Raw genomic sequence first — 25,518 nt, forward strand, 5'->3', positions numbered from 1 at the left:
CGTTGTTTAATCAAAGAAAATCATGGGGAAATAGATGAACGGGACTGGCAGTAGCACACTCATAACATTGCGAAGAGCCCGTATTCGACTTCATAATTAAGATATTTCTGTAATCAAGATTTTTTTTGAGTCATTAGTCTTCCGACTGGTTTGATGCTGCCGGCAGCGAATTCCCCTCCCGCGCCAACCTCTTGATCTCAGAGTATTACTTCCTGGTCACGTCCTCACGTGTTTCCTGGATGTATTCCAATCTCTGTCTAGTTTTCACCCTCTGCAAGTCCCTCTACTACCAAGGAAATTTTTCCTTGATGTCTTGAAGAATGTCTTGTCCTGTCCCTGTTTCTTGCTATTCTTTTTTATATATTCCTTTCCTCTCCGATTCTGCAGAGAACATCCTCATTTTTCGCCTTATCAGTCCACCTAATTTTCACCGTCCTTCTTTAACACCACAAACGCTTCGATTCTTTCCGTTGTGGTCTTCCTACTGTCCATATTTCACTTCCGAACAAATCTGTGAAGTAGTTTTTTCCTCAAATTAAGGCCTATGTTTGACACTAGTAGACTTCTTGGCCAAGAATGCTCTTCGTGTGTACTATAGCCTGCTTTTTATGTCGGCCTTCCTTCGTCCGTCATGGATTAAGTTGCTTCCCAGGTAGCAGAATTCCTTCAGTTCGCCTACTTCGTGATCACTAATTTCGAAAAGTTTCTCTATACTCTCATTGTTGCTGCTTCTCATTACTTTCGCCTTTCTCCGATTTACCCTCAATCTATATTCTATACTCATTAGGTTGTTCATTCCATTCAGTGGGTCCTGTGGTTCTTCCTAGATTTCACTGAGGGTAGCAATGTTATCAGTGAATCTTATCAGTCATATCCTTTCGCCTTGAATTTTTATTGCACTATTGTACCGTTTTTATTTTTCGTCACAGCTTTTTGTCTTTCCCTGTAGTTTTTTCTGTTACCTATTTTTGTGAGAATCTCGAACATCTCGCACAGTTTCACATCGTAGAATACTTTTCTCTATCGACAAATCCTGTGAGTGTATCTTGATTCTTCTTCAGTATTGTTCTTATCAGGTTCAAAGACAAAACTCCTTCTCTGGTGCCTTTACCTTTCCTAAGAACACACTGATCGTCATCTAACAGATTCCCTATGAGGCATGAGCTGTTAAGCTGACAATACTATAGTCCTCGCACTTATCTTCCCTTTCTTTCTTCGAAATTGTTGATCTGATGTTTTTCCTAAAGTCTTATGGTATGTTGCCAGGCTCATAGATTCTACACACCAATTTATATAATCATTTGCCTTCTACTTCCTCCAATAATTTTAGAAATTCCGACGAAATATTATATATCCCTTCTACCATACTTGATCCCAAATCTACCATAGCCCTTTTAACTTATGACGCTAATATTGGGTCCCCTATCCCCTCCCTATCGCCTTCTGTCTCTTCTTCTACCGCGTCATCGGGCAAGTCTCCCTTCGCCCCCCCCCCCCTCCTCAACCCCTCATACAGGTCCTCCGTGTACTCTTTCCACCTATCTGCTGTCTCCTTTGCATTTAACAATGGAATTCCAGTTGCACTCCTAATGTTACCACCCCTGATTATAAATATCACTGAAGGTTGTCGCCGTTTTTCTATATGCCTATTCAGTCCTTCAAACAATAATTTCTTTATCGATTTCACGTTTTTTCTGCAGCCATTTCGTCTTGTGTGCCTGCACTTCGTATTTGCTGTATTCCGGTCTTCCCCTTTCTAGTCCCTTTTTTTTCGAGCAGTTAAAGTATTTCTTCTGTTGCCCAAAGTTTCTCGCATTTAACATTCTTGAAGCTATGATTGTCAGACATCTGTGATTACTCGTTTTAGGTATGGCCACTTCTCTTAAACTGAAGTTCTTAGTGTGTTACTCCTTATCGCGGCACCCACTTCCTTAGCGAACTTTAAATGTGTCTCATCTTTCCTCAGTACTTTGGTATTCCATCTCTTCAGTATGGAACCGCGCGACCGCTACGGTCGCAGGTTCGAATCCTGCCTCGGGCATGGATGTGTGTGATGTCCTTAGGTTAGTTAGGTTTAAGTAGTTGTAAGTTCTAGGGAACTGATGACCTCAGATGGTAAGTCCCAGAGTGCTCAGAACCATTTGAACCATTTATTCCATTTCTTCCGTAAGATTCTCTTAAACCTCAGTCTACTCATATCACTACTAAATGGTGATCTGAGTCTATCTGCTCCTGGGTACGCTTTAGAATCCAATATCCAATTTCGGAGTTTCTATCTGACCAAAATGTAATCAAGATGGTATCTTCCCGTGTTTTCATGTCTTGCCCAAGTATACGGCCTCATCTTGTGATTCCTCAACGCCGTATTCGCTTTTACTAACAGACGCTTAAGGTAGAGAACAATTAATCTTTCTCCTCTCCCGTCCCTACTACCATAGGTGCTCAAAAAGTATTGCAACCCAATTTTTTGTCGGCTAGTTTCGCTTTAAAAAATGCAGAATTGGTTGTTGGACATTGTGAAATATTCCCGCTTCAGTCCCTATAGTTCCATGAAGTTCCGACAAGTAGCGGCGCTATACACACCCTCAATATGGCGTCTGTAACACAGGTGCCTTCCTTGCAGAGAGCTGTGAGTTTCTCGTGGCGTAAAACCAGAGCACCACAAGATATTCAATGGCGCTTGCAGAATGTCTGCAGAGACCTGGTAGTAAACGAAAGCATGAGGAGTCGTTGGGTGAGGCGTCTACCATTATAACGAGGTCGCGCAAGCCTTTGATATCCTGCAAGCCGGCCGCCCACACTCAGCTGTAACTCCTGCACTCTTGGAACGCGCGGACACACCGATCGAGATGATCGATGAATCATACACAAATACGTCGCTGCACAACTGGCCATCTTTTGGTAGTATTGACACACTCGTCCATTAGTTGGTGTACTCAGACGTGTGTGCCCGCTGGTTTCCTCGCCACATAACAGAAAACCATGAAGAGCAGCGATCAGTCATCTGCGTTAAGAGACTGATCGTGACATTTTTTGTCGAACATAGTCACAGGCGATGAAACGTGAGTTCACTTTGAATCGGAAACAAAACGGCAATCGATGGTGTGGCACCCTCAGCCTGTAATGTCACGGTGACGGTCTTCTGGGACTCTGAAGGGGTTATTACGTTTGATGTCCTTTTTCATGGTGCCATGGTCAACTCGGAAGTGTTGCGCTACCCTCAGAAAATTGAAGAAACAACTTCAGAGTGTTCGTCACAAAAAAATGCAGACGGTCTTAGCTATCTCATGACAACGCAAGGCCTCACACAAGTCTATGCATCCAAGAGGAGCTCACAAAACTTCATTAGACTGTTCTTCCCCATCTGCTCAACAGCCCGAATCTCGCACCTTCAGGCTTCCATCTATTTGGCCCAAGCCAATAGTCTCATACCAATCCCATATCCCTTTCTTATATTCCTTACCCTCCAATCGCTTTCCAATCAGCCATGACTATATAATTTTCATGTCTCTACGTATTGAAGTATCCGTTCAGTATTTTCATATGCTTCCGTCCCCCCCCCCCCTTCCCCCCCGACCCCCCCCCTTCCCACCCCACCCCCCACCCCCCGGGGGACTCGCCACTCTGGTGGGTTCATGCTTGACTACCACGGGGCCCCAGCATTCGTAGGATTTTTCCCTTCCGTGCTGCATGTCTATCCTATTGATTTTCTTTTCCCCTCGCTTGGGGAACATGTCTGGTGTGTTATTGGGAATGTTCTGCATTGTCTGTCGCTGACGTAAGAATAGTCTCACATTTGTTTCTCGTTCCCTCTTCCTTTTTTGTTTCCCTTCTCCTCTCGTTCCTCCTCTTCGGCGTTTGAGGTTCCTCCTCCTTCTTCCTGCCTGTGCGCTTCTGAAGGCCGGCCCACACCTCTGACACATAACAGGTGATTGGGTAACGCGTAATTCGTAGCCCCGGGTCGACAGGTAGTGTTTTCACGTAGCACCTGGTACAGGCCAGGCCCAGGGAGGGGTGATTGCCTGAGCTCCAATCTTCCCAAATTGCCGATTGGTCCCTCTGTCAGGTGTTCGGGAGGTGTGACCTGAGGTGTGAACAACCTCCTAAGGCGGTTGCACCCGCTTGTGAAGGGGGCCACCAGTTAGGAGTGCGCCATCTGAGACGCCGGCAATCGTGAGGACTTTCTCGCAGTGAGTCAATCGTCTTCCCAATCAACGTCTACGAAACGCAAATGTAATGAGGCTAATGATTCAAAGACCCTTCCCATTCCACCACGGTTCCTCGTGGTTTCACGTTCTGAAGACGGTTAGTCTTTCACCACGGTCAATCCATTTATTGTTCAGAAAGGTGTAGATGCAATTGCCGGCCCTGAGAAATCCAGCTCTCGTTTATGGAATGGCACTTTGATTTTGGAGACTACTTCTGATTCTCAAGTACAAAAACTGCTTACCACCTCGCTTCTCTGCGGCTACCCTGTTCGTGTTGAGGCCCATAGAACTTTGAATTCTTCCCGTGGTGTAATTTACACAAGGCTGTTAGACGGTCTAACCGAGGCCGAAATCCAATCTTACGTCTCTGATCAGGGAGTCATTGCCGTCCATCATGTAACGAAAAAGGTAGATTCCTCCTTAGTGCCCACCCGCACTCTTTTTCTCCCGTTTGATGGAGTGGTGCTTCTGTCAAAGATCAAAGCAGGCTATGAAATTATCACAGTCCAGCTGTACATCCCGAACCTGGTACGCCGCGGTGTCATCGTTTCAACCACACTATAACGCCTTGTTGACACCTAGCGAAATGTGTAACCTGCACACAAGGGCGATTGCCCACCTCCTCCTCCTCCCCACTGTACCAACTGTACCAACTGTACCAACTGTACCAACTGTACCAACTGTACCAACTGTACCAACTGTACCAACTGTACCAACTGTACCAACTGTACCAACTGTACCAACTGTACCAACTGTACCAACTGTACCAACTGTACCAACTGTACCAACTGTACCAACTGTACCAACTGTACCAACTGTACCAACTGTACCAACTGTACCAACTGTACCAACTGTACCAACTGTACCAACTGTACCAACTGTACCAACTGTACCAACTGTACCAACTGTACCAACTGTACCAACTGTACCAACTGTACCAACTGTACCAACTGTACCAACTGTACCAACTGTACCAACTGTACCAACTGTACCAACTGTACCAACTGTACCAACTGTACCAACTGTACCAACTGTACCAACTGTACCAACTGTACCAACTGTACCAACTGTACCAACTGTACCAACTGTACCAACTGTACCAACTGTACCAACTGTACCAACTGTACCAACTGTACCAACTGTACCAACTGTACCAACTGTACCAACTGTACCAACTGTACCAACTGTACCAACTGTACCAACTGTACCAACTGTACCAACTGTACCAACTGTACCAACTGTACCAACTGTACCAACTGTAGCATGCCGCCGCTCCTCGGGATTGTCCCATGTATCTTGATAAGCGGGCTGTCAAAGAGATCCAGGTAAAGGAAACAGTGCCTTACACAGTCGCTCGCAAGTTACTGGCTAGTTTAAAAACCCTGCGTTCTCCCGTCTGGCACCTATAGTTCTGTTCTTGTTACCCCTCTCTCAATGAAGAACGTGACCACGCAAGCATGTGACAGCTCTGAGGTTGTGAAATCAGCCAGTGTCGAGGTAGTATCGCCATGCCACCCCCCCCCCCCCAGATGTGCAACAAGCTCTCAAACTCTCGCCTCAAGGGGCAAAGCCACCAGCGTCACGTACGGTAGGGTGGAAAAGACAGGAGGAGTACTCCCATGAAGACTCCCTCCGTCCCTCCAGAGGAACACCATGAGAGTCTGCCTCTAACAAGAAAGGCTCAAAGAAGTCCACCAAAGGCAAACAGTCTTCTCCTTCACTGACTCGAAGATCCTCTTTGATGGTGTCACCACATAATACCTTCGCCCGCCTGGCCTCTGTGTCGCCAGTGAGCACCACCATTTTTCAGTGTTGGACTCCACAGACTGACTTGCACAAGGAAGCGATGCTTCTGTGGACCCCATCGAGCAGTATCCTCCTGCTTCTGTGCCCTGTAGTGGCGACTCTTCAGACTGTCACCCTGCAACCGTCTCTTCCTCCTCATGACTCTCCTCCAATGGAACGTTCATGGCTCTCGGTCTCAAAAACAGGATTTACAGCTGCTTTTAGTATTGCAGCGTCCCCTTGTACTCTGTCTTCAGGAAACTAAATTATGCCCTCAAGACCACTTCGAGCTTTCACATTACCGATTCGTTTTCACATTCCCCCTGAGGTCAGCATTCCATCTCTGAGGGTGTCATGCTGCCGATATGGGATGAAAGTCATAGTCAACCCATCTCCCTGACTACCCATCTTCAAGATGTTGCTATTCGCCTTTTCCTTTCCTGCCTGACTCTCCCTCTGTAACATTTATGTCTCTCCTTCATTCGATGTCACCAGGGCAGTTTATTTTTGTTACTCGGTGACTTTAATGTTCATCATCCCCTTTGGGGTTCTCCCAGGACCTGTCAGAGGTGCCCCCTTGGCTGAACGTCTTAACCAACTTAATTTCTTCTGCCTTAACACTACAGCATCCACTTTCCTTTCTGACTCCTCACCTATTCCCATTTGGACCTATCCTTTTGCGCTGCCAAGCTTGCCCATCGTCTTGAGTGGTCCATTCTTTACGACATTTACTCGAGCAACCATTTCCTGTGTGCTCTGTTTGCTGGCTCCTACTTCATCCGCGTGCATGCCCAAATGGCAGCGTACTAAGGCTGACTGGCAGCTTTACTTCCCCTGGCGATCTTCGAAGAACAAGATTTCCCCAGTTGTGACGACCAGGTGGAATATCTAAAAATCGTTATCCTTACTGGTGCAGAACGTTCTATCCCTCGCACTTCTTCACCACATAGTGCCTCAGTCCCTTGCTGACTGATGCATGTCGTGACGCAATTCGCGCACAGAGGCGTGTTCTCCGCGTTCATAACCGCCATCCTACGATGGCAAACTGTATTCATTATAAACAGAAGAGTGCAAAGTGATGTCACGTTCTTCTGGATAGCAAAAGAGCTAGCTGGATTTCATTCACTAGTTCTTTTAACCCACCTCTTCCTCTGTCGTGTGGGTCAACCTCCGACGGCTCTCTGGGAATAAGATCCATTCCCAAATTTCCGGCATTACAGTAGCAGATGATGTCATTGTGGACCCTATTGCTATCCCCAACTCCTCGGGCCGCCATTTTGCGGAAGTTTCGAGCTCTTCCCACTATCACCCTGCCTTCCTCCATCGGAAACTAGCGGAGAAGACTCGAGCGATACCCTTCTCTTCTCTGGGTCGTTAGTGCTGCAATGCCGTCTGTACTATGAGGGAGCTATATCATTGTCTCAGTTCATCCCCATTCTCCGTCTCAGGGCCAGACGCCATCCACATTCAGATGACGCACCTCCTTTCTCTTGCGGGCAAGCACTTTCTGCTTACCGTGTACAACCGCATCTCGGAAGAGGACACATTTCCCCGGCGTGAAGTCACCGTCATATCCATATATAAGCCCCGTAAGTACAAAAACTTTCCTTCTAGCTACCGTCAATCTCTCGTACCAGCTGCATTTGCAAGGTGGTGGAACGTATGATTCATGTCCGGCTGGTATGGTGGCTGGAGTCGCGCAATTTCTCACGAATGCACAGTGTGGATTTAGAGCTCGGCGTTCTACAGTTGACCATCTCGTTACTTCATCCGTCCATGTCATGAATGGTTTTCTGCAGAAATCGCAGACTCTGGCTGTTTTTTTGCGATTTGGAGAAGGGCTACGACGCCTGCTGGAGAACTGATATCCTCCATACTCTTTACATGTGGGGCTTCAGAGGCCGCCTGCCTGTTTTCTTCAGACATTTTTAAAAGACAGAGTTCAAGTTCTTCTGGGTTCTGCCTTGTCGGACACCTTCATCCAGCAAAACGGTGTGCCTCAGGGTTCCGTCCTGAGCGTCGTCTTCTTTGCTATCCCCATCAACCCTATAATGGCCTGTCTTCCGCCGGGCATCGCCGACTCCCTTTTTTGTTGGCGATTTTGCCATGTATTGCAGTTCTCCATGCACCTGTCTCACTGAGCAGCGTCTTCAGCGATGTCTTGGTCGTCTTTACTCTTGGAGCATCGACAACAGCTTTGATTTTTCCCCTGACAAAACAGTGTGTGAATTTCTGGCGGCAAAATTGGTTTCTCCACTATCTTTACATCTTGGGCCTGTCGCTCTTCCGTTCGTTGAAACTACGAAATTCCTGGGGCACATGCTCGATAGGAAATAATCTTCGTCCTCCCGTGTCTCTTACCTGGCAGCCCGCTGTACTTGGTTCCTCAATGTCCTACATGTCCTCAGTAGTACTTCTTGGGATGTCGATTGAACCATCTTCCTCCGTTTGTACCGGTCGCTTCTCCGTTCAAAACTCGACTATGGGTGCTTTGTTTATGCGTCTGCACATCCATCCCTCTTACGCCGTCTCAACACTATCCACCATCGTGTCATCCGTTTGGCCACTGGCGCCTTTTACACTAGCCCAGTTGAGAGTGTATGCTGCAGCTCCTGAACTGCCACTGTCCTACCGCCGTGATTTTCTCCTCAGCAGGTATGCATGCCGTTTGTCTACCATGCGTGGCCACCCATTCTATGCCTCCTTCTTTGATGATTCCTTCGACCACCAGTATGGGTCGTGTCCCTCTTCTCTGTTACCTCCTGGAGTCCACTTTCGACACTTGATACGGCAGCTTAACTTCACACTACCTGCATTTATCCCAGTGGGTATGAAGCATTCACAACCTTGGCTTCGTGAAGCGGCCCATGTTAACCTTGGCCTACATTCGCTTTCTAAGGACACTACTCAAGCCTCGGTCTATCGCCTTCAGTTTCACGACCTTGGCATGGAACTTAGCAATAGTACCTCTATATACACTGATGGCTCTCTAATTGACCGTGGGGTTGGGTGTGCCTTTGTCATTGGCAACCGTGTCTGTCGATATCGGCTTCCAGCACACTGCTCAGTATTTACAGCCGAGCTCTTCGCCCTGTATCAGGCCACGGAATGCATCCGGCGACACAGCCTTTTCAATTGTGTCCTCTGCTCAGACTCACTCAGCGCCCTTCAAAGTTTGTGCGCTGTACACCCGCCTATTCCTTAGTGCAACGGGTCCGGGAAAACTGACACTTGCTCACTCTTGATGGAGTCAGTGTGATGTTTCTGTGGGTTCCTGGTCATGTCGGTCTGCCAGGTAACGGGGCTCCTGACGCTGCTGCCAAGGCTGCAGTCCTCGTACCTCAGCCCGCGAGTTCCTATATTCCATCCGATGATCTCTGCGTTGTCGTCTGTCAGGAGGTGGTGCCCCTTTGGCATCGCCAATGGTCCTCCCTTCACGGGAATAGGCTCCAGCTTATTAATCCTCTCCCACCGGCTTGGACGACCTTCTCTCGACCCGCCCGCCGGTAGGAGGTCATTAAAACTCGGCTGCACATTGCACTCAAGCTTTACTGTCCACCACTTCCTGATGTAATTCCCATTTTTTAACCGTTTACGTTCCCGCTTGGGTTTGCCGTCTGAGTTATCGGCCGTTTTAGCTAAAGACACGTGGGCTGTCTGTCGCGTTTTACTTTTTATCCACCTAAGCGATATGGCGTAGGCCATTTAATTTTTAGTTTTGCACCTCCGTTTCTGTATGGTGTCTTTTTTAGCTCTTTTCCCACGTGCTTGTGCTCAGCTGTCTTTTGTCAGTTGGGACTGACGTATAGTTCTTTATAACTCCTCTCTGTGTTCGTGTTCTGTAGCTTTGACTTGGGCGCGTATGACCCCAGTTGGTTTTTGCGCCCTAAAGCAAAACAAAACCAAAAAGACACGCATTCGTTCTCGCTCCATCCTCTGCTTGCGATTTCGGCAAGTATACCTGAACTTTCACTGTCGGCGTTGCTATGGTGTTGAATCTGAGGAGGATAACCGTATCATTGAACTGTTCACAATATCTCACTCACCATCCTACCTTCTTATTCATAACGAATCCTATTCCCTTTATCCCATTTTCTGCTGCAATTCATATTACCCTACATTCGTCACCAGAAATCCTTATCCGCTTTCCACTTCACTGACTTGCACTATATCTAGACTGAGCCTCAGCATTCCCTTTTCCAGATTTTCTATATTTCCTAGTACGTTCAAACGTCTGACATTTAATGCATCGACTCGTAGAATGTTATCTCTTCGTTTATTATTCAGTCTTTTTCTCACGGTCTTTTCCCCCTTGGTAGCTTCCTCCCGGAGATTCGAATGACGGACTAATCCGGAGTCTTTTGCCAATGGAGAGATCATCATGCCACTTTTTCAATTACAGGCCACATATTCTGGGCACATACCCTGTGTGTCTCTAATGCAGCGATTTCTATAGCGTTCGCCATCTTCACGCCTTTGATCATTGTTGGACTACGTTCCACCCAAGGGCAAGGGGCCGGCTCGAACCTCCGTGAGCTCCTCCACCTTCCTTTACATTGGCAGAGCGAGGGTGACTTCTTACGCCAGAAGTGTTCGGCTGCCATTGCTGATGGTTTTTATCCGAAATTTAAACCGCTGCTGGGTTCGAACCACGGCCCCAGGAGCTTCTGATTACTAGTGAAAGACGCTGCCACCAGACCACAGGTTCAAAATTTACAAGCCAAAATAAAACGAATATTAAACACTGAAATCAGGAAGCAATAAGTATTCAGTATCAAGCAGTAGAGTTAAATTTCAAGCTCGAAGGCTAGCAAGTATCAGTTAGAAGAAAAACCAAAAATGCGATCAATGAAACCCTTACAAGCTTGAGACGAGCGAGAGAAAAATGCTAGCCATGAGGAACAACGGCGTGGCCTGTAGGCCGTAGCATCCTGCCGTGTTCTGCCGACGACGGCTGGCAGTTATCAACGAGGCCTTCCGTCAGGGAAGCGGACACTGTGTGCCATCTGCCTGCTCAAAGACACCGACGAAAATGAGGTCCTATTTAAAAGATGGACTTTGTAACAAAACACCGCTCTCAGGGTAGACACTATTTTGTATTGTCGCCGTAAATGGCTGTACCTACAGAGAGCTGAATCTAAATAAATAAATACATACATACATACATACATCCTTCCTTACTCACTCCACACTCACGGTACTGTGCAAGGTGGAGGGTTTCTTGTAGTAGTAGTAGTAGTAGTAGTAGTAGTAGTAGTAGTAATCAGTCCCCCATTTAAAATTGAGCTGGAAGCAGTCTTGGCCGTAACAAAATATTTATTGGCAATGATAGCCGGTCCCGGTCAAAATGTGACCATATTGAGACCATATGACACAATGACAGAAGTCGGTGTCGGCGAAAACAGATGGTATTGTAGAATCACGAACGTCAGTAAGAGCGGTTGATGTTCGTGGTTCCACGATACCTGATCTGCCCACGGCTACTTCCTGCGATCGTGGGGTAATATTGTCACACTTCGACCGAAACAGGCTACAATTACCAATATATATTTTATTACAGTCCAGACTGTTATTAGTTTGAGACCGCCGATACTCTCCACTAGAAATGTTCTCAAAAATTACCGATTTCCGTTCCTGCTCCACTCGGAAATAGAACGAAGGAAAAACGACTCTCTCTTATGCGTCCGTGCGAGTCCTAATTTCTCTTAACTTCCTGGTCCTTACGCGAAATGTACGTTGGTGGCACTAGAAGCGTTCTATAGTAACTTCCAAAGACGGTTCTCTAAATTTTCTCGATAGTGTTTCACTTAAAGAACGTCGTCTTCCCTCCAAGGATAAGCATTTCCGTAATACTCGCCTGTCGATCGAACCTACCGGTAACAAATCTAGCAGTCTGCCTGTGACTTGCTTCGATGTCTTCCTTTAATCCGACTTGGTGGAGATCCCAAACAGTCCAGCAGTATTCAAGAATTGGCCGCACTTGTTTTCTGTGCCAGTTGTCGTTTGTAGATGAGAACCATACTTTCCTAAAATTCTCCCAGTAAAGTGCAGCCGACCATTCACCTTCCTTACGTGATCGTTTATTTGATATCGCTTTGCAACGTTATTTCCAGACAACATGACTGTGCTATACAGCTCTATATTAACGCTGTATTCGAACACGGCGGGATTGTTTTCTTTCGTGCTAACCTGCATTAAGTTACATTTTTCTACATTTAGAACACGTTGCCATTCTTCACACCAACTAGAAATTTTGTCAAGTCATCTTTTATCCTCCCACAGTCGTTCCATAATGACACCTTTCCGCGTGTCTTACCAGCGGGTGCAGAGTGAAATTTCCAGATCTATTACTCTGTCATTGCCTGACTGGTTCTAACTGCCAACTGCCTCCCAGAAATGTGTCCTAACGCTCCTGCTTCTTTAACGGTCGCTGCCGTCTTCGTGACCACAAATAACGATAGTTTGAAAGACGTTGTCTTAAAATTAAACTGCCGCAAAAATACTCTTGTGCAGATTGCATAATGTTAATAAATTTCCGTCTCTCTCTTCTAGGGGACACACAGATACTCGAATGGCAGATATTTTTATTTTATATTACAGCTTATTTCCCCAATGAAATAAATGTAGCAATGGAATGAGAGAAGATATGGCGACTGGTTGAGAACACAGGATATTTTACCGGAACAGTTAGCGTCGAATGTATACTTCATGCTTACTTCCACTAGTGCTCCGTTCGTTGGTATGGATATCATGACGTCAAGATCCTTTGATTCTCATTGGCACTTGGCAAGATGACGTGATGTTTAACCAGGTAGCCGAGCCGAAGAAAAGGTAAACATGTACAACGGTATACCAAAGTAGGGTATAATGCTACTCCGGTCTGCTCTGCCGTCCAGCTGACGCTCTTTACCACATGTACTAGGCCGTCCAGCTGACGCTCTTTACCACATGTACTAGGCCTATATTTAGTGTGTTTAGTACTTTTTCTTAATTCTCAGTAGCCTGTTCAATGTGTAATTACACTGAAGCTTACTGTCGATAAAAATAGATAATTGGTCACTATCTGGACCAGTGTCGTGTGATCCTAGTTTAGAAGTGAGAGCAACTGTAAACCGGTGTCTCGTAAATAGCTGCTGAAGATTTGTTACTGAAAATAGTCATAGTATGAGAATCACTTATCCATCGACTATTTATGTCATGAACACCTTAGGTTGACGTTTCGATCTCTTCATAAATGCATAAATTAGCAGCATGTAATAGACTTTTATTGAGATTTCAGATATCGCTGAACAGGAGTGGTAATACGATTATTTTCGAAGCTCTCTATTTCTCTTAGAGCCAGCTTGATTTTCGACTTTTTCTGTCTCGTTTTGTATCACAGATTGGTTATAGCAGCTTGTTAGAAAAGACAGCTGTAATTTGAAGTTTTCTGGCTTCAGGTTTCAACGACTAAGCTGGTGAGCACCTGAGCAAGGTACCCATTTACGCTGATTCTAAGGTGCGTATTAGTAATAGGCACCATAAGAGTACAATTTGTGCTGTGGTTTTTGGCAAAAGGATGTCCACTTGGGAACGAGATTGTGTTGCTTTTCCTGCACCTTCACGACGCAGATGAGTAGCTTTATTTAACTGTAACGAAGGGTAACTGGAGGTTTATCGTGCTCGTTAGGAACGTCATATTAAAGTCCCTGATATTAGTGTTAGTATCTAACATTTTATTGAAAATAGCGGAGTAGTTTGGATCCTCGGCAGCTTTGATAAAGTAGGATAATGTGTGGACTTGGGTCGATGCATTTACCTCGCAGCACTGATGTTAGGTCTTTAGACCACAAAGTACTTGTTTGGAAGATTAACGTGACCTTAATCTATCTTATTATTGAACAAATCGGCTGATTCTGGTGCTGTTAGTAATCAGAGATGATAGAAATCTGATACATAACACTCCCATCCTCTATTTTTTTTTAACCATGTACCAGATAATCGCGCAGTAAGTGTCCTCACGTGAAGACGTTAATCCTTGAGCTCCTGTTTCTCAGACTTAGCAGTCTCTTGTTTTCTGTCGTGCATCTGCCTAAAGTTAATGTAATTTACTTAAGCCTGTCTTATGCACATCTTTAGTTTTTATTGGTCTGGATTATTTGATGTGGTCCGCCCCTACTTCCTGCGCTTAGATCCTAGATCCTCAATCATTTCTTCTGTATATCCCAGTCTTTGTCTTGCCCTACAGTTTTTGCGTTTACGGCTCTTGAAGTTATTCTTTGATATCTTACCACATGTCCTATCATCCTGTTCCTTCTATTCGTGTTTTCCACATATTCCTATCTCCGCAGATTATGCAGAGAACCACCTCATTCCTTATCTTATTAGTCTATCAGTAGCACCACATTTCGCAAGCTCAGATTTCCTTCCGGCTCTCCCACTGTCTATAACTACCACACAGTGTTGTTCTCCAAACGTACATTCTCAGAAATCTCTTCCTCAAATTAAGGCATGTGTTTGATACCAGTAGACTTCTCTTGGCCAGGAATGCCCTCTTGGCCTGTGCTAGTACGATTTTTATATCGTCCTTGGTTCATCCATCATGGGTTTTTTACTTCATAGGTAGCTGAATTCCTCAACTTCATCCACTGCGTGGTCGTTAATACTAATGTAAAGTTTCTCTCAATAAATAGTTTGTGTTCATAAGACTGATCATTCCGTTCAACAGATCCTGTAAGTAGATCTCTGTTTCACTGAGTATAGCAATATCATCAGCGAATGTAACCTGTCACCCTTAGGTAGATTAGGACAGACAAAGAGGGAAATCTTACGCAAAAAGTCTGATGACATCAAACAAAGACCTTAATTTGGCCAAGAAATTTCTGATAATGTACGTTTGGAGCATAGTATTGTATCATAGTATTGAGGCAATACTGACCCTAGACTTATTTTGAATCTAGGTTAAGAAAAGGCAAACCTACGTCTCTATCATTTGTAGACTTAGAGTAAGCTTTTGACAATGTTGACTGGAATACTCTCTTTCAAATTCTGAAGGTGGCAGGGGTAAAATACAGGGAGCGAAAGGCTATTTACAATTTGTACAGAAAGCAGGTGGCAGTTACAAGAGTCGAAGGACATGAAAGGGAAGCAGTGGTTGGGAAGGGAGTGAGACAGGGTTGATGTTATTCAATCTGTATACTGAGCAAGCAGTAAAGGAAAAAAAAAGAAAAATTGGAGTAGAAATTAAAATCCATGGAGAAGAAATAAAAACTTTGAGGTTCGGCGCTGACTGTAATTCTGTCAGAGATGGCAAAGAACTTGGAAGAGCAGTTGAACGGAATGGAGAGTGTCTTCAAAGGAGGATATAAGATGAACATCAACAAAAGGGAAACGAGGATAATGGAATGTAGTCGAATTAAGTCGTGTGATGCTGAGGAATTAGATTGGGAAATGAGACACCTAAAGCAGTAAAATAGTTTTGCTATTTGGGGAGCATATCAAATGTAGACTGGCAATGGCTAGGGAAGCGTTTCTGAAGAAGAGAAATTTGTTAACATAGAGTATAGATGTGTTAGGAAGTCATTTCTGAAAGTATTTTATGGAGTTGAGCCATGTATGAAAGTGAAACATGGACGATAAATAGTTTGGACAAGAAGAGAATAGAAGCTTTCGAAATGTGGTGCTACAGAAGAATGCTGAAGATTAGATGGGTAGATCATATAACTAATGAGGAGGTATTGAATAGGATTGGGGAGAAGAGAAGTTTGTGGCACAACTTGACTAGAAAAAGGGATCGGTTGGAGAACATGTTCTGAGGCATCAAGGGATCACCAATTTAGTATTGGAGGGAAGCGTAGAAGGTAAAAATCGTAGAGGGAGGCCAAAAGATGAATATACTAAACAGATTTAGAAGGATGTAGCTTGCAGTAGGTACTGGGAGATGAAGCTGGCACAGGATAGAGTAGCATGGAGAGCTGCATCAAACCAGTCTCAGGACTGAAGACGACGACGACGACGACGACGACGACAACAACAACAACATTGTATCATAGTGAATCATTGACTGAGACTGGAAAAGAAGAGAATCGAGAGGTCTGAAATGTGGTGCTACGGAAGGATGTTAAAATGCTAAGTCTCCGCAGAATGAGTGAAGAATATAAAATGTGGAAAACACTTACAGGAAGAAGGAACAGTATGACTGACATCAGGATATAAACTTAATGACGCTATCGGGAGTTACAGAGGATAAAAACGAAGACATAGATTGGAATATATGCAACAAATAATTGAGGATGTAGGTTAGAAGTGCTACTCTGAGATGAAGAGGTTGGTACCGGGAGAGGAATTCGTGGCGGAGCGCATCGTGAAAGAGACGGATGTCTCAAAGTATCCCTCCACCTAACGGAGCATTGAAGTTTCAGGACGTCACGCCTCCTCATATTTAATATTGTTAGTACCTACATCATGCAATACGTAGGAATCTTATACCTGCGTTTCAGCAATTTACTCAAGTGGTTGTAGTTTAACATTATCCGGTAATTATTCGAATTCAGACGTAGCACTCATCTTCATAGAGAATCGAAGAATTCGTGATTCTTAAGGATCGGAAAAAGATTTTTTTTTTCGTTGTAAGTCCAATAGCTGAATGGTCAACGCGTTGGAATGCTACGGGGGCGCGGTTTCGATTCTCGGCTGGGGGGAGGGGGGGAGATTTTATGTCCTTAGGGACTGGGTGTTGTGCTGTCCTCATCATTTCATCCCCATTGTCAACGCACGTGCCGCTCAATGTGACGTCGCACTCAGTAAGACTTGCACTTGGCTGTCGAATTTCCCGTCTGGGAACTCCCGGCCTCTGACGCCATACGATCATTTCCATTTTTTTCCGAAATGTGAAATAATTTGGGTGAAGGTCACGGCTAAAGCAGGCTCAGGCATGGTAATTGGATGTGTCTATAGGCCCCCTGCCTCAGCAGCTGTGTGGCTGAGCACCTGAAGGATACTTTGGAAAATATTTCGAGTAGATTTCCCCACCATGTTATAGTTCTGGGAGGAGATTTTAATTTCCCGCATATAGACTGGGAGACTCAAACGTTCGTAAAGGGTGTAAGGGACAAAGAATCCAGTGAATTTTTTTTTAAGTGCTTTATCTGAAAACTACCTTGAGCAGTTAAACAGAGAACCGACTCGTGGCGATAACATATTAGACCTTCTGGTGACAAACAGACCCGAACTATTTGAAACAGTTAACGCAGAACAGGGAATCAGCGATCATAAAGCGGTTACGGCATCGATGATTTCACCCGTAAATAGAAATATTAAAAAAGGTAGGAAGATTTTTCTGTTTAGCAAAAGTGACAAAAAGCAGATTACAGAGTACCTGACGGCTCAACACAAAAGTTTTGTTTCAATTACAGATAGTGTTAAGGATCAGTGGACAAAGTTCAAAACCATCGTACAATATGCGTTAGATGATTATGTGCCAAGCAAGATCGTAAGAGATGGAAAAGAGCCACCGTGGTACAACAGCAGAGTTAGAAAACAGCTGCGGAAGCAAAGGGAACTTCACAGCAAACATAAACATAGCCAAAGCCTTGCAAACAAATAAAAATTACGCGAAGCGAAATGTAGTGTGTGGAGGGCTATGCGAGAGGCGTTCAATGAATTCGAAAGTAAAGTTCTATGTACTGACTTGGCAGAAAATCCTAAGAAATTTTGGTCTTACGTCAAAGCTGTAGGTGTATCAAAACAAAATGTCCAGACACTCTGTGACCAAAATGGTACTGAAACAGAGGATGACAGACTAAAGGCCGAAATACTAAGTGTCTTTTTCCAAAGCTGTTTCACGGAGGAAGACTGCACTGTAGTTCCTTCTCTAGATTTTCGCACAGATGGCAAAATGGTAGATATCGAAAAAGACGACAGAGGGATAGAGAAACAATTAAAACCGCTCAAAAGAGTAAAGGCCGCTGGACCTGATGTTCGATTTTACACAGAGTACGCGAAGGAACTTGCCCCCCTTCTTGCAGCGGTGTACCGTAGGTCTCTAGAAGAGCTTAGCGTTCCAAAGGATTTGAAAAGGGCACAGGTTATCCCCGTTTTCAAGGAAGGACGTCGAACAGATGTGCAGAACTATAGACCTAGATCTCTAACGTCGATCAGTTGTAGAATTTTGGAACACGTATTATGTTCGAGTATAATGACTTCTCTGGAGTCTAGAAATCTACTCTGTAGGAATCAGCATGGGTTTCGGAAAAGACGGTCGTGTGAAGCCCAGCTCGCGCTATTCGTCCACGAGACTCAGAGGGCCATAGACACGGGTTCACAGGTAGATACCGTGTTTCTTGACTTCCGCAAGGCGTTCGATACAGTTCCCCCACAGTCGTTTAATGAACCAAGTAAGAGCATATGGACTATCAGTCCATTTGTGTGGTTGGATTGAGGAGTTCCTAGATAACAGAACGCAGCGTGTCATTTTCAATGGAGAGAAGTCATCCGAAGTAAGAGTGATTTCAGGTGTGCCGCAGGGGAGAGTCATAGGACCGTTGCTATTCACAATATACATAAATGACCTTGTGGATGTCATCGGAAGTTCACTGAGGCTTTTTGCAGATGATGCTGTGGTGTATCGAGAGGTTGTAACAATGGAAAATTGTACTGAAATGCAGGAGGATCTGCAGCGAATTGACGCATGGTGCAGGAAATGGCAATTCAACCTCAATGTAGACAAGTGTAATGTGCTGCGTATACATAGAAAGAAAGATCCCTTATCATATAGCTACAAAATAGCAGGTCAGCAACTGGAAGCAGTTAATTCCATAAATTATCTGGGAGTACGCATTAGGAGTGATTTAAAATGGAATGATCATATGAAGTTGATCGTCGGTAAAGCATATGCAAGACTGAGATTCATTGGAAGGAAATGCAATCCAAAAACAGAGGAAGTAGGTTACAGTACGCTTGTTCGCCCACTGCTTGAATACTGCTCAGCATTGTGGGATCCGTACCATATAGGGTTGATAAGAGGTAGAGAAGATCCAACGGAGAGCAGCGCGCTTCGTTAAAGGATGATTTAGTAATCGCGAAAGCGTTACGGAGATGATAGATAAACTCCAGTGGAAGACTCTGCAGGAGAGACGCTCAGTAGCTTTTGTTGAAGTTTCGAGAACACACCTTCACCGAAGAGTCAAGCAGTATATTCCTCCCTCTTACGTATATCTCGCGAAGAGACCATGAGGATAAAAGCAGAGAGATTAGAGCCCACACAAAAGCATACCAACTGTCCTTCTTTCCACGAACAATACGAGACTGGAATAGAAGAGAGAACCGATAGAGGTACTCAGGGTACCCTCCGCCACACACCGTCAGGTGGCTTGCGGAGTATGGATGTAGATGTAGATGTGAGAAATTGATATTAAAACTGGGAAATTAATGGCTCCAGGTATGAAAATTACTACATTACCCTTTGTAACAAAACGTAAATCATACGTAACCAGCATAGTAAAACATGGGGTGCTGACGATGATCATTGTTAAACTTCCAACTCTTCTCAGAGAGTTGAACTAAGCACAGTGCAGAGTACCAAGATCTTTGGAAGAAGAAACAGTTTCACGACAAACGTAAGATGAATTATACTAACCACCAACCTTACTACACAACTACCTCGATAGGCTGAGCTCCAGAAAGATGACCAGAAAGCGCCTTATTCTAACCAGTCACTGGGTGAAAATTTTTTAATGAATTTGGTTTCAGGTTAATTACATTGTTATTCATATTTTTAGTATAATCAATTTGCAGGTATACTCCTATAATGCATACATAAACAGATAGTTGCGAAATGTGGATATATTTTTGAACAGAATAGTGGGAAATATTTAAACTACTCTTCATAAACGTGGAGACGTCCTTCTAGCTGAATATAATATTATTTTGATAGAAGCCCTGGGGCCGATGACAGGTTTTCAGCGTATAATTTCTTATGTCAGATAATTTTCACACACGATTTCAATGTAATTTTCCGTATAAATACGATATCCGCTAATTATATTTGGCAAAGCTTCTCACAGACAGAGAATGAATTGAGTCTTTGTCTCCTGGCGAAATGTTAGATGTTGACCCACGTGAATAACTAAAACTGCGTGACAGACGGCGATGCCCGCCTTATCATTAAATGTAGTGGGCAATGCACTGACAAAGCTGTTCGAGAGGTTGTGAAAGGTGCTGGACTGGTGAAGTATTAGCTACGATGGAGGAGAAGCAAGTTTCTCGGTTTGGCAGGCAATTTTAGCCCTTGGTGGATCAAAAAGTTTAATTTCGGTATGCCCTAGCTACATTAAGCTAAATTTGAAAGAGTAAATGTGGCCAAGGACTGTAGTAAGACATGCACAGCAGTTAGCCATGTTTATGATACTACTGGCGTATTGGTGCATGAAATGGCGAATTCTGTAAAAATACCTGACATAATCAGATATTTGAAGAGCTATTAACAAAAGTGTAAAACATCGACTCAGCTTTAATGGAACCGCGAAAGATTCCGTCCTATTTTTCCTTTGACTTGGGTCTTCTGCGGTATTTTTTGTCATACCTCGAGTGCTTTATCTGCTTGCCCCTGCCCGGTGTTGTCCATAAGTAGCTTTTAGTAATGTATAATCTACGTATGTAAAAAGGCCATTACACTTGTCTTAAAACGTCTTCTGCTGAAACGTACAGGTCCTTCTGAAAAATACCTTTCAAAAAAAAAAAGTTAAAAACTGCTGGTATCTCAACCTCAACTTAAAATTAGAGAGCACAATTTCAAAACAATGAACAACATTTACATGAGAAAAGTTCCCATGAAAAGTTCGTTGAACCTTAATTACAAACCCTGGCAATGGTTAGCGTGGTTCTTCCCGTGCAGCATGCGTGAATGAATGAAGAAACGGTTGAGGATGACACCAGACAGTGCAAGATTGCGAGAGTTTTGATGTATATAGAAATACAAGGAGCTGCAACATATAATAATAATAATAATAATAATAATAATATACCACAGCAAGTATAATGTTACGTCTAGTCGGAGATAAGACAGGCAAAACAATTGTACTCCTACTGAGTGGTCATCAATAAGAATAAATTGACTAGGCAGAAAAGACGATTCATCTCGGCACTACGGTGGAAGACTCTTTATAAGTAAGATGCACAACTGCAGGCTGTCTAATCTTTCGCGTGTCAATTTCCTGAACCTAGACGACAGTTTTGAGGAACTACACTAGATGTGTCCATACACGCTGTAAATTGTTTTTCTCTTAACCGTTCTGACGCCAATGTATACCTCATTTTACATTCCACATGGCACAACTAATTCTGTTTCATTTTTACAGGGTATTTCCGCTCTTGACGACTTAGAGAAGTACCTCTGTAAAGAAATTTTCCCCTTGTCACACAGCAGTCGTACACATCTCGAACGGCAGGTACCAGTGATCTGTAGTACGCCGCGGCCACGGGCTCACGGACGGTTGATAATTGTCAAGTACACGCCTCGTTACCGTCAGTTGGCACATTGCGCCATGCGAGAGGCAATAACGCCAGGTGCCTCAGTACCAGCTGGCGCCAACACTCGCGCTGCCACACCCACACAGCAGGGGGCACCACCAGGTAGGCTCCTGATCGCGTCGTGTCCACCTTGGAAACGAGTCAGTTACTTACTGATCGTCTCTCCTAAACTGCACGAATGCATTGTAAGTCACCAAAGCCCAAGTCATTCGGATTCGATACAGATCCACTGCTCAGGTAAAATGAGCCTGCACTAGCTGGTGCACTCATTTTCCTTCTTTTTTTTTTCCTCCCCTCCACTTCCCCCCCTCCACTCCCCTCCCCCCCCCCACTCCCCCCCTCCTTTCCCGCTCCTCCATCTCCTCTCCGCCATCGTGTGAACTCATAGAATAGACAGTCAACATCGAGTGAGCGACGGAAGACTTTCGAAAGTACACTATAGCGGAAATCCTATGACTGTTTTTCTAGTTAAGTATACACACTCCAAATGTGTTCATTCCTGTCAAATACTTGTTTCTACTACATTAACTTTTAAACTTCACAATTAAATTATCGTGTTCTTTCGTTTTCTCTTCCAGCTAGTAACTTTCTATTTTTGAAATGATCGTTTTTATCACGTTCTGCTTCAGTTGGTTGTATGCAGATAATAGAAATTAATTTTTATACTTACCATATTGTTAAAGAAATTCTGTCGAGAATGCACTGATCCACGATCTCTGAAATCTGTTCATCTTGGATAAAAGCCAGTGTTAATGGAAAAATATCCGTGCATTACCCATTACTTAGGTGACCTGTCTTCTCCTACGACGGAGGCGAACGTTTAAAGACGTGCGTGACGCTTGTGGTTGCGGAAGTACGCACAGTTCATTCTTTCAACAGTGTCAGTGTTTTCTTGCAACTCGTGTTCTAATTTTTCCCTATATCCACTAGCCTTTCAGTCAGTTTTTACAACAACGCAAATACACATGTCGCCTTATGTAAGCTATGGTCGATAATCGCTTGTTCACCTTCTGACAGCTACTGGTCATCCTTTCACCTTATCAACTTATACGCTTAAACATCCCTAGGGTTCAATAGCACGTGCATAAAATGAAAAACCGCTCTCATAAAGCTTTACCACTTCATAATGCACACTTCTTGTCATTTATTGCAGTTTTGTGCTGATGGCTGCTGCTTTTGTTTCCTGTGTGCCCACAGTGATTACGCATTACAAAGGTAATGGAGGAAAAAAGCAGATAACTCTCCAAAAGAGTTTTGCAAAAGACATGCTGTCGTTTTGTTTCGTGTTGACTTCGGAGTGCAAATCACAGACGATAATGTATACTACTAGTATGGATCAATCGTACACGTTCCACATTTTCTTTACCCAAAAAACTGCTTCACTGTCGTTTACATTCAGTTTAATGCCACAGAAATTTTGCTTCTTGCAACAGTCCTGTGGCAAAAACGTTTGCAATAAGCAGCAATTTGTGAGCTTGGCGTGATACATCATGTAAACACTCAAATGTACATAAATGAAGCAAACGGTAATATTAAATGAATCGCGGTGCACATGACAGGAAACCCTTCAGTCGGAGGATACAATGCAGTATCTCAGTGCAATTAAAACTGTTTCCACTCACAGTTGTCAGATCGATTGACAGAGGGGATGGCGATACTTTTTTCATAAAATAACCATACATTTTGAATTACATGCATATTCTGATCTGCGATTGGCAACACTGCGTTGCGCGTGACGTCGTTTGTACCCACGTGGTTTTGGGGTACTTATATCTGGTTTAGTTTTCGTGACATCGTTGTTTGAGTGAACCTGTTTTAGTCTAGTTTTTTAAATGTACGGTTTTCTGACGCAACGGTGCAACGTCAAATTTTGGGTGAAACTGGGGAAAAGATTTACAGAAATGTTCAGTTTTCAAAACAAACTTATGGAGGTGGTGCTCTGGGTCGTACGCAGTGTTATAAACGGGTTGTCGCGATTTAGAAGTTACCAATCAACTGAAAGATGGTTCACCAGAAAGACCTTCCACTTCAGCATATGACTCTCACGTTCAGAAATTCGCCGATGAATGTTATAGAAATTACAGAAGAGGTTAACGTCCCAAATGGGTTGTGCCACGAAATTTTGACGGTAAAATTGAGCATCCTCGTATGTCTAGTTGCAACCAAATTTGTTTCTTGTTTGAGGATAAAACAGGAAGAAAATAACGGACGTTAGTCAAGAACTCCTTGAAAAAGCTAATTATAGTGAAACACTCAGAATCCCCACGCCCCAATCTCGACCAGTTCCTCACCAGCGTCTTCTAACCAAACTGCGTGCCTACAGAGTATCGCCTCAGTTGTGCGACTGGATTCGTGATTTCCTGTCAGAAAGGTCACAGTTCGCAGTAATAGACGGAAAGTCATCGAGTAAAACAGAAGTAATATCCGGCGTTCCCCAAGGAAGTGTTATAGACCCTCTGTTGTTCCTAATCTATATTAACGACACAAGAGACAATCTGAGTAGCCGTCTCAGATTGTTTGCAGATGATGCTGTTATTTACCGTCTTGTAAAGTCATCATATGATCAAAACGACTTGAAAAATGCTAAATGGTGCGAAAAGTGGCAATTGATCCTGAGTAAAGGAAAGTGTAAAGTTATTCACATGAGTACTAAAAGAAATCAGCTAAATTTCGGTTACGCTATAAGTCACACAAATCTGAGGGTTGTAAATTCAACTAAATACTTAGGGATTACAATTACAAATAATCTAAATTCGAACGATCACACAGATAATATTGTGGGTATAGCAAACGAAAGACCGCGATTCACTGGTAGAACACTTAGAAGGTGCAACAAGTCTACCAAAGAGACTGCTTACACTACGCTTGTCCGCCCTATTCTGGAGTACTGCTGTGCAGTGTGGGATCCGCATCAGGTGGGACTGACGGATGACATCGAAAAAGTACAAAGATGGGCAGCTCGTTTTGTATTATCACGAAATAGGGGAGATAGTGTCACATGCATGATACGTGAATTGGAGTGGCAATGATTAAAACAAAGGCGTTTTTCGTAGCGACAGGATCTTCTCATGAAATTTCAATCAAAAGTTTTCTCCTCCGATTGCGAAAACATTCTGTTGGCACCCACCTACACAGAGAGAAATGGTTTTTTTTTTTTTTTTTTTTTTTTTTTGCATCAGTCTACTGACTGGTTTGATGCGGCCCGCCACGAATTCCTTTCCTGTGCTAACCTCTTCATCTCAGAGTAGCACTTGCAACCTACGTCCTCAATTATTTGCTTGATGTATTCAATCTTTGTCTTCCTCTACAGTTTTTGCCCTCTACAGCTCCCTCTAGTACCATGGAAGTCATTCCCTCATGTCTTAGCAGATGTCCTATCATACTGTCCCTTCTCCTTATCAGTGTTTTCCACATATTCATTTCCTCTCCGGTTCTGCGTAGAACCTCCTCATTCCTTACCTTATCAGTCCACCTAATTTTCAACATTGGTCTATAGCACCACATCCCAAATGCTTCTATTCTCTTCTGTTCCGGTTCTCCCACAGTCCATGTTTCACTACCATACAATGCTGGACTCCAGACGTACATCCTCAGAAATTTCTTCCTCAAATTAAGGCCGGTATTTGATATTAGTAGACTTCTCTTGGCCAGAAATGCCTTTTTTGCCATAGCGAGTCTGCTTTTGTTGTCCTCCTTGCTCCGTCCGTCATTGGTTATTTTACTGCCTAGGTAGCAGAATTCCTTAACTTCATTGACTTCGTGACCATCAATCCGAATGTTAAGTTTCTCGCTGTTCTCATTTCATCTACTTCTCATTACCTTCGTCTTTCTCCGATTTACTCTCAAAACATACTGTGTACTCATTAGACTGTTCATTCCATTCAGCAGATCATTTAATTCTTCTTCACTTGCACTTAGGACAGCAATGTCATCAGCGAATCGTATCATTGATATGCTTTCACCTTGTATTTTAATTCCACACCTGATCCTTTCTTTTATTTCCATCATTGCTTCCTCG

General features: G+C 43.9%; 1 protein-coding gene and 1 long non-coding RNA gene across 7 annotated transcripts in view; one reads left to right on the forward strand and one right to left on the reverse strand.

Annotated features, from left to right (window-relative positions):
- The window catches only part of LOC126331924 (uncharacterized), a 146,307-nt gene that overhangs the window by 88,625 nt on the left and 32,164 nt on the right, over window positions 1-25,518 (reverse strand). The gene's annotated exons all lie outside the window — the stretch shown is intronic.
- LOC126331858 (ankyrin repeat domain-containing protein 29-like) overlaps window positions 1-25,518 on the forward strand; it is a 147,045-nt gene that overhangs the window by 48,268 nt on the left and 73,259 nt on the right. The window contains exon 1 of one of the 6 annotated variants that reach the window (XM_049996530.1): window positions 21,900-21,967. The exons of the other annotated variants lie outside the window; for them this stretch is intronic. Coding sequence (XP_049852487.1) covers window positions 21,953-21,967 — 15 coding nt within the window. The 5' untranslated portion in view covers window positions 21,900-21,952. Of the gene's footprint in view, window positions 1-21,899; window positions 21,968-25,518 lie in introns of those variants that run through there. 6 annotated transcript variants of the gene reach the window in all.

Source organism: Schistocerca gregaria, chromosome 2 (genome assembly GCF_023897955.1).
Source record: "Schistocerca gregaria isolate iqSchGreg1 chromosome 2, iqSchGreg1.2, whole genome shotgun sequence".
NCBI classification, from domain to species: Eukaryota; Metazoa; Arthropoda; class Insecta; order Orthoptera; family Acrididae; genus Schistocerca; species Schistocerca gregaria.